General features: G+C 34.6%; 1 protein-coding gene across 2 annotated transcripts; it reads left to right on the plus strand.

Moving 5' to 3' along the window:
- The first annotated feature begins 5,188 nt into the window (after positions 1-5,188).
- LOC109014749 lies at positions 5,189-8,118 on the plus strand. 2 transcript variants are annotated; one of them, XR_004801670.1, is made up of 5 exons: positions 5,189-5,306; positions 5,415-5,536; positions 5,651-5,784; positions 5,921-6,199; positions 7,614-8,118. XR_004801670.1 is itself a non-coding variant. In XM_018997252.2 (4 exons), the coding sequence occupies exons 1-4, from the start codon at positions 5,255-5,257 to the stop codon at positions 6,042-6,044; spliced, it is 432 nt and encodes a 143-aa protein (XP_018852797.1). In that variant the 5' UTR covers positions 5,189-5,254; the 3' UTR covers positions 6,045-6,392. The 2 variants fall into 2 exon arrangements, 1 of the variants encoding a protein (XP_018852797.1); XM_018997252.2 differs by lacking the exon at positions 7,614-8,118 and having other exon boundaries at positions 5,921-6,392.
- Positions 8,119-10,720: the final 2,602 nt, after the last annotated feature.

The raw sequence follows: 10,720 nt of genomic DNA on the forward strand, positions 1-10,720 counted from the left end.
GAAAACTTATGTATGCTGAAGTGGATTTTTGATCATCGAAGTTACCTGCCCAATCGGCATCGGAATATGTGGTAAGGTTGGAGGTTGAGCTTTTTTGAATTTGAATCCCATGGAAAATGGTATACTTCAAGTATCAAAATAACCTTTTTGCAGTTGTCCAATGAGTTGTTGTTGGTTTATGCATAAACTGAGACAATTTATTTACTGCAAAAGAGATGTCCGGGCGTGTGAGTGACAAGTATTGTAGGGCACCAATGACAATTTTGAATTCTGTGCTATCAACCGAAGATGTGCCATCAATTAGCTTGAGAGCAGTGCTTGTGGACAACAAAGTGGTAACATCTTTTGCACCATCCATGTTGGTCTTTATCAATAAGTCTCTAATATATTTGTGTTGTGACAAGAAGAGACCTTTTGTAGTTGGAATAACCTCCATACCTAAGAAAAAATGTAGTTGGCCTATGTCTTTTAAAGAGAACCGATTGCCAAGTTGGTCAATGATTGATGAGACAAAAGTGGAATCATTTCCTGTGATAACCAAATCATCCACATACACCAAGAAGTAGCAAGTGATAGATTTGGTTTTATAGATGAACAATGAAGAATCTGCTCTAGAGTTCTCAAAACCAAAATCCAGAATTGCGCCTTTTAGAGCTTAATATCATGCTCTTGGGGCCTGTTTGAGGCCATAAATTGATTTGTTAAATCGACAAACATAATTAGGTTTTGTGTCATCTTCAAAACCTGGAGGTTGAACCATGTATACATCCTCAGTCAACTCACCATGCATAAATGCATTGTTGACATCAAGTTGTCTCAATAACCACCCTTGTATCACAACAACTATTAAAACATTCCTAATAGTAGCTGGTTTCACAACCGGACTAAATATTTCCTTTTGCAATAAGTCTCGCTTTAAAGCGATCAATCGACTCATCAGCTTTTCTCTTAACCCGAAACACCCATTTATAGCCTATGAGATTACAGTTTTTGGATAGAGAAATTAATGTCCATGTGTCATGTCTCATTAGAGCCGTGAGCTCTTCAAACATGGCCTGTCTCTAGTGAGGTTCATGGAGTGCTTGACTCACACAACTAAGTTCAATGGTAGGGGGAATAGGATGTTTGGTGACTGCATGAATTTGCTTAAATTTGTAAATTTGGTTCATTGACCTAGTGACCATGGAGTGGGTTCTTTGTGGCTGGGTCACATTCGGATCAATAGACATAGAGGGTGAAAATTGTGTGGAATCAAGAACTTCCGTGTGGGAATGTGGTGGAGGATTTTCCATGGAGGGTAAAAATTGTGAGAAATCAGGGACTTTCGTGTGGGTTTGTAAAGGATTTTCCGTGTGTGTGGAGGGTGAGAAGCCCTCATTGGGATGCAAGAAATTGGGGTTAAAACATGGAGAATTTAATTGCGAATGTCGAGAAACAAAAGAGGGGAGATCAAAGTAGTTACCTAAAGGTGATGCGGAAGTGGTGGCACGATCTGAGGTCACTGGCGTTGCTCACGGTGGAGTTGACACATGAATGGGTGGAGCAGCAGTCCAAGACGATGAAGGAGCTGGTGTACGCATAAAGGAAAGGGTTTGAAATGGGTTTTGGGCTTCGTTGAATGTAACGTGGCGAGAGAGATAGAGTCTGTTTGTGGAGAGATCTAAACACTTGTAAGCATTTTGAGTTTGAGAATAGCCTACAAATGGACACGTGATGGCTTTTGATTGAAACTTATTTGTGTTGTAAGGTTTGGTGAGGGGAAAACAGAGACAACCAAATTTTTTTAATATGAGGTAATTTGGGATTTGATGGAATAAGGCTTCAAATGGAGTTTTGTTTTGTAATAGGGGAGTGGGTTTCCGGTTAATCAGGTAAGCTACAAGTAAGCTACTGTGAAGAAGGCATGAGGCCAATAAGATAGTGGTAGGGAGGCATTATGTAAAAGTATGAGGTCTGTTTCCACTAAGTGACGATGATGACGCTTGGAGACACCATTTTGCTGAGGTGTATGAGGGGTAGTGGTATAGTGACTAATTCCATGTATAGAGAGATATTGTTTAAGAGTAACAAATTCATCACCATTATCTAGTAAAGACTTTTTATTTTTGTTTGAAATTTCGTTTCAACAAGGTGTTTAAATTGAGGAAAAATGCTGCTTACATCGGATTTTGTTGCCATGGGGTAAAACGAAATGTATTTGGTAAAATGATCAACCAAAACAAATAAAATCGGGAGCCTTCAAGACCAACCAACCCCAAACATCAATGTAAATTAGATCAAGTGGTGCATGACTTTGAAGACTAGTTGGACAAAATGGTTGTTTATGTGCTTTATTGATTGAACAAGATGTACAAAGATGAGACACTTGCTCTTTGTTTTTTATGGGAAGCAAAAAAGAATTAACAAGTTGCTGAACAATTTTTTGAGACGAATGTCCCAAATGTTTGTGCCACCCATCGAGTGACGTCCATTCATGCACATTTGCAACCATTTTTGGAGAGAATAATAGTGAATCCGGAAGCATGTAAACACTATTTTCACATACACCTTTAAGTAGAACCGCCCTTGTGATTTGATACTTAACAAGGGAAAATGAGGGATAAAATTCAATAAAAACGTTATTTTGGGTAGTGAAATGATGAAAAGAGAAGATTTTTGCGTATACTCGAAACACAAAGTGTATCATTTAAATGAAAAGTGCGGGTGCGTGAATAAAATACCAATGAACCAATATATGAGACACGCAAGTCTGATCCGTCACCAATGACAACCTCATCGGTTCCATCATATTTTGAATGGATTGATAAATTTGCAAGATTGTCGGTGAAACTGTGAGAGGCAGCCAAGTCAATAAGCCATTTAATGGCTTGCAAGGTAGAAGCACAGTTAACTGTTGCCTCAGAGAAACTCAACTGCGGGCAATACTTAGCAATATGGCCTAATTGATCACATATTTGACACTTGGGTTGATACCTGCGTTGGCTATTGGGCTTGTTGGACTTTTTGTTGCCGTGGGCCTCCATTATTGTGGTTTTGGGCCGAAGAGCCATCATAATTGGACTGGCCTCCTTTACTTGACTTGTTGAAGCCCCTGGAGCCATTACCTCCACCCGAAGAATTGGGGAAGGACCTGCAGTTTGAGAAATTCGTCGTAGCGATGAGCTGTTGTGTGGTGGCATCAAGACGGCGCATATAGTCTTCATGACTCACAAGGAGATCATGAAGCTCCTCAAAGGACAGCGGGCGTTCCCTGGCTTGGATGGGTGTGGCAATTTCTCGAAAATCTACTCCCAGACCATTTAGAATGTAGAGAGTAAGATCATCCTTAGAGATAGGATGATCAATGAGTGCAATCTCATCTGCAAGAGCCTTGACAGTGTGCATATAATCTTGAATTGATCGATTTTCTTTCTTGATCAAGGTAAGTTCCTCCTTTAGTTGCATAGCACGACTACGAGACTTGCTTGCATACATGGTGTTTAATTTGTGTCATGCGTCTTGAGATGTTGTAGCAGCAGAAATGAATGAGGTTATGGTGGGTATAGTGGAGGCTAGATTGGCACTTAGGATCAATTTGTCTTGCTTGACGCAGTGGGTTTTTTGAAGGAGAGAGACAGAGGAAGTACTGGGGAGGAACATGGTTTTTCACCGGTAACATAGTCGATGAGATTGTAGCCAATAAGTAGGGGCCTAGGGCTTCAAACTGTACACACCATTGAGGAAAGGTTGAGGGAGTGAGTTTTTCGTTAATTTGAGTTGTAATATTTTGGATAATTAGCGAAGCATTTGTGGTGGATTGCGGATTTGTGATAGGAGGTTGGGAGTTTTCTGGGCTAGAGATCGAATTCTCGTTGGAGTTGGGCTCTCCTGATATCATGATGAGATTTAAGTATGCACATAATATTTGTTGTCAATGAAACAATTGTATTATAACACTAAAAAATGATACACAGATCAGTATAACATATATACATGATTTGTGGACTCTATTCTAAGAAAGAAGACTAAAAATAATGTTATATTTTCTATCGGTTATAAATTTAAAATAGAGTCAAATTTTTTTATTTATAAACTTAAAATAGAGTCAAATTTATTTATTTATTTTCTAGCTGTTACATTTTTTATTATTGACAAATTTACTCTTGATGTGATCTTTAGCTTGATTTAAGGAATCATTCTTTATAAAGCACGACATCATCCTTGTATAAAATGGCGAAAAGATGTGAGAAAAGTGACGGGAAACCAGTAAAGTGAAGACACCTTAAGCTGAATTCTCAATACCATCGTCTATGCTGTAACCCCACCTTGCATCTAAATCTGTGGGCTGCTACAGAAATATTCATGAAGAAAAAGTCGGTGGAACTTGTCATTTTCACGGCATATATATTGAATTACCCCCCAAAACAACAGCTAACGTCAAACTTTTGGTCTTCATACTACTTGCAGATAAACAATCGAATGCTGGATAAGAACAAGAAAAAAGATTAGGCCCCATTGCAAAAAATATAATATATTTATTGATAATATTGTTCATTATTTTAAATTTTATTACGCGCACAATTAATAAATCATATCAAGATATTAAATATATATATATATATATAAAGATCTTTATTTATAAATTTAAAATAAGATTTAAATAGTGAAATAATATGAGATGGTTTTATATTAAAATTAAATAAAATATTATTTTTTAATATTATTATTATTTTAAAATTTAAAAAATTTGAATTATTTATTATATTTTACGTAAAAATTAAAAAAATCATAATAATAAGAAGAAATGAAATTGAATGATTATTGAATCTAAACCAAGCATGAGATAATATGCCAATTTTCTATGTGATAGTTTAGAGTGATTTTATATACACGCCACTTAAATAGATAATAACTTAACATATCTTATGTTGCAATAGATGTGATTGGGATAATAAGAATCAATGTATATCTATTCTATATATATAATATATATGATAAATATTTTGGTCATAAAAAATTTAATAAAAATATAAAATTTATATGATTTGATATGATATGTTAAATTATAAAATTATTTTTATTATAAAATAAATATAATCTATTATATAAAATTACATCATTTTATAAATTTATTTTTATAAAAATACAGCACTCTAGATGGATATTAACAAGGACAATACGACCCATTTTTTGCTCGGAAGGACTTATATATAGAGTTAGGAGGAAGAAAAGAAGAAAAAAAAAAAAGAACCTTACTTGCAAGGTTTTTGAGCAAATGGGTTCTCTGATGGCAGGATGGGACTCTCGAGTCCAAGATTCAAAGTCAGGTAACCTTGGTTTCCAGATGAATATTACTTGAAAAAGTTTCCAAATTATGGGTTTTTGTCGGAAGAGATTGGGTTTTTTCTGGTAAATGATGATGAGAACTCTTTCAGTGGCATACAAAAGGAATCGGTCATCTACTAGAGGAGAGATTGATGCTTACTGGAGAGCAAAGAAGAAAGCTGAGGAAGAACATCTCAGAGACATTTGTATTCCCTTATCTGATAGCATTCAGGTTTTGCATATCTTTCATGAATTTCGTTTCATTTTAAGGTCCTCTTCCTGTTTCTTTTTTATATGCTTCGTCTTATTGTTGGTTGTACACAAATTCTTGAAATGAATGTGACAGGAAATCAAGTTTGAGGAATCTGGGAAAAAGTTGGAGAGGTCGAAATCCGTGCCTGAGGCCAACACAAAACAGCAGGGTTTCATGGACATGGAAACTGAAAAAAGCCTGGAAAAACTGATTATGAAAAAGGCGTGGTAAACATATAAATATCTATATATATATATAAACCTTATAGCTCCGAGAATTTTGTTAGATCACTACTTATTGTGAGATCCATTATAATTAAAAAAAGCTTTCAAACTGTTTGTCTTATTTCTCTTGTGATTGCAGGTGGACTAGAAGCAACTGGGCATTTCTGAACGAGCCACCAGCTTCTGAGGCTGCTTCTAACAGTTACACTTCGCAGTTCCACATTGCTAGCTCCTCGAAATCAAACGCCGGTGATGGGGATTAGCAGCACCTAATTTTTCTCAACTCCAAGTTAGATTATTGTCCATATATAAATGCGTTTGTGTATCCCTGACTTGTTGCAGTTCGATCATATTCTGCTAAAGCTTTTTGAAGAGAGATGTTGCTTTGAAAATGGATGGAAGTGTGTATATATGAAAGGTGTAGTCCTTGCTACCTTTTAGGCATATAGCCATTTAATTTTGTCTCTGATGCTTGTACAAAGAAACGGTTTGTAACTCTGTTTTCTTGGGGTTAATGGTTATACTTTTGAGTGATTTGGTGACTTACTTTTTCCTTTTGTCTTGAGAAATATGTCTTTCAAATTCCACGTATAACCAGGAAATTTAGGAGTTGCCTCATTTTCCAATCTGCTACCATGAATCATGTTGTAGGAGTTGAATCTCTTTAACTTTGATCAGGATTCCTCCACCACATTTCCAGAAGGAGACAAAACTGAATTGTCGGGATTTATATCTGTTACCAATCTTAGTGCATCACTTTCCAGGATTATGTCTGTTATGCCCATGTTACACACCAATTGCAAGTTTCAATTGATACTCTTACTTAACCAAACTAACGATGATCATTTGTCTCTACTGCAATAGTAGCCTGAACTTTTGACGATCTACAAATATTGACTTCTCTACTGGAATTCCAATGGTTGAACACAATCACTCTATCTCAATCTTAGATCACAATCACATTTTTTGAGAGAAACAACATGAAAATTTTCAAGAAAAATTTCTCATCTTAATTAATAGGACATGTATATATAGCTTTTTGGGAGCAGTTTTGAAGTCACAGTAAAACTCCACTGACGGATTGAATCTGTCGCCACGGTTTTTGCTGACGATTAGTTGATGCCTGGAACTTATCTTTTCAGCATTTGTTGATTTTAAATTCAAAGTTTTCTCTGGATAAGATAAGGCCCTTGAAACTGGACCTACATCTGAAACTTATCATCACAACAATGTTTTGACTTATCTAAACACTTAATTACAGATTCCAGATAAATTTAAAATATTTTACATTCAACAAATTACAAATTCAAACTAAAGATGATATCTATTATCTTAGACACCCAATCCTGGCCAACCTCTTAAAATTTGCATTTTCAATCTCCCCATTCAGTGTATTTATGACAAAATTAATCCTTTGTTGAATATGAATTGAACCTTAAAAAAAATAACCAGAGAAACCCCAAAACAGACAGAAATCGAGCAGAAATTCCAAACAAACAATTTTGAACTCAAACAATGACATAGAACAGTGACTGAGATTAATACAATCAAATTCACAAGTTTCAAAAATCAATTCAAAGCCTAAGCATGTTCTAGTCCAACATCAAAATTATGTTCAGTAAAAATAAACTTAAATGAAATCACTACAAAGTAAAAGTTTCTAAAGTAATTTTTTCAAAACAGCTTAAAATTAAAAATTTAGTTCTCACCTTTAATATTAAACTATCTTAAATATAACAACAACCAAAAAGATATTTAGCTCCCCCTCAAGCTTCTCAACTCCTCATATCTACTCCTTCCTCTGCTCTCACTTTTTGTCACGAATCTGACAGGGGTCACTATTCTTCCATGTCGGAGTCCATGACACTCTCCAACACCTGCTGCATTTCCAATGACAGCTACACCACCATGTCGTTCGCTTGAACACAATCTCATCGAACAGCTGCAATGTCCTTCTCGAGCCTGAGCTGGTTGGCATCCAATTTTGCAGTAATGGCGTCTATCTTCTGAGAGAGTAAGGTCAGTTGCTCCAGAACTTGAGATGTGGGCATTGTCGGCTCGGGAGGAGAGGAGGTGGACTCTGTAGTGTGTGGCCTTTTCTTGGATAGCTGGGCTTCAGATTTAACCACTGTAAATGTTGAAATAGAACCTGCCAGCTTTATGGTTGACTTATTCTCCTGAAGTGGGACGTTAGCCTTGAGAGCCAATTTGGTTATCAAACCACCAAATTTTAAATTTAGCTCCTTGTCAACATGGGAACGGTGTATTATGTCTACAACATGTCTTGGAAAATCAATAGAAACACCAGTAGCCTAGTCATAAAATAGGCACGCTCTAGATGTAATTTAGTCTATCGGCTGATTGGCCATAAGTTTGTCAGTACAATTTTGGCAAAGGAGTATATTGAGGAAGCATGACACTAATGGGAATTCTTTGAACCATTGGATTCCATTTTAAATAAATTATGCGTGACTATTTTGGTGGGGGCACCCATACCTTGGTATGGATATAAAAGAGAGTCCACAGCAGGTAACTCAAATGGGTTCTTAATGATAGCAGGGAAACCTCAATTGTGGTTCCTCTGATCACAGAAGTAATGTTGTGATCCTTTAAATTAAAATGAGCAATATTGGAGTAGAACTCCTTGACCTGTTTCCACACATGGAGTGGGAGAAGAATGTGCAAGTCTCTCCCATTGTCTTTCCACAAAAATCCTTCTTATAATATCAATAGAAGGGAAATTGACTAAACTGATGTTGCACTCACCTAAGATAGGTCTGCAGGAGAATATGGTTATGTATGCCTCCTCAGCTTCAGGGGAGGTGAGGCAATCATATTCTGCACCAGATCTGGTTGGTGTAGGTGGAGGGGCTGGAAGCTCTTCCTCGGTAGAAGAGTTCTCAAGAGTTGGCACATGGCTCATTTTCTTGCGATTAGCACGATCCTTGAATCTCATCTGTAAAGAGTCAGTGACATTGTCATAATAAAAAAGAATGAGATCCAAACCAATGTGTGACGTGTGAAATACAATGTGATAAAGCTTGATTTGACGTGGCCAGGACTCCCATATGAACTCAACTTTACAATGCATTATGATTAGACTGAGGAATGTGCATGATTGCATGTAGGGGTATAAATTCAAATCGGATCGGACCGGACCGAATCGAACCGGTTTTATCGGTTTTGAATCGGTCCGGTCCAGAACCGGTTTTTAAAATATAAAAATCGGCCAGTTCCGGTCCGGTTCCGGTTTCGAGATTTTTTGGACCGGACTGAACCGGACCGGACCGGTTGATTAAAAAAAATAAAAAATAATAATTTTATATATAAGTTTTATACAAAATATTTTATATATATTAAATATTAATATATATAAGTTTTGTATATAATGTATAATTATAAATTTTTATGTGAAATTTTATATATAACATATATATTCATATATGAAATAATTTCTTATTATAATTTATAAATTATTACATAAAATATTAATACTAAATCACTAAAAGTTTATAACTAATACTAATATATAACTTATAACTATACCAATAGTCTAATATTAATACTATTATATAGTCTAATATATTAATAAAAGTATAAAATAGTTTTTTTTTAAATCATTTTTTTTTATAAACAAATTTTTAATGACAAATTGTGAAATTTACATTTTAAAAAAACCGAAAAACCGGATCGGACCCGACCGGAAACCGGTAAAACCGGAAGTACCGGTTTAGGAGGGTAATCGGTGCGTAATCGATTTTGAAAAATACAAAACTGGTACATACTGGTTCGGTCCTAGATTTTATCCAAAACCGGACCGGACCGGACCGGACTGGTTACACCCCTAATTGCATGTAAATTAATTGACAAAATGCTGAAAAATTTTAGTTGAGACAAAACATCAAACACTTGGTGAGCACTCCTTAGAACCGAATGGCAAAGGCCAAGAGCCCACCCAAAAACCATCCTCAATACATGATATTTTGAGACAAACTTATAGTCCAATCATAATGCATTTCAATTTACATCCCCAACACACCAAATCCAAACCGAATTCTAAACATCCACTAGATACCGAAACTTAATCCCAAAGGGAAAGATATCCGAACCCTAGAAAATGGGGATAGATGAAAATGGGGCGCTTACCGTGGCTGAGGGACTTGAAGATGAAAATCAACGCTCGATTTAGTGAGTCTGGTAAACCCTAGGGCACGAGAGGTGCGCTACGTGGATATGGAGTGGGCTCGAGAGACGTGAGCGACGTGTGAGACCTAAGAGAATAGGGAAAATAACAAGTGTGGGGGTGGGGGGTTTAATAATCGACCCTTACTAATACAGTTTGAGTAAATATTATAGTGATTTTATTTTTAGTAATAAATATTATAATAATTTTATTATAGTGATTTTTTAATATTAATAAATATTGTAATGATTTTATTTTATTTTTATATATAATAATGGTAAATATTATAATGATTTTATTTTTAATTTATATACAATAGTGATATATACTATAATGATTTTATTTATATATATATATATATAATAGTGACAAATATTATAGTAATGTTATTTTTTATTTATATATTATAGTGATTTTATTTTTTATTTATATATTTTAGTGATTTTATTTTTTATTTATATATAATAGAGATAAATATTATAATGATTTTATTTTTTATTTATATTTAATAGTGATAAATATTATAGTGATTTTATTTTCTATTTATATATTATAGTGATTTTATTTTTTATTTATATATTATAGTGATAAATATTTTTTATTTATATATTATAGTGATTTTATTTTTTATTTTTATATTATAGTGATTTTATTTTTTTATTTATATATTATAGTGATTTTATTTTTTATTTATATATTATAGTATTTTATTTTTTATTTATATATAATAGTGATTTTATTTTTTATTTATATATT

This window comes from Juglans regia, chromosome 6, assembly GCF_001411555.2.
Source record: "Juglans regia cultivar Chandler chromosome 6, Walnut 2.0, whole genome shotgun sequence".
NCBI classification, from domain to species: Eukaryota; Viridiplantae; Streptophyta; class Magnoliopsida; order Fagales; family Juglandaceae; genus Juglans; species Juglans regia.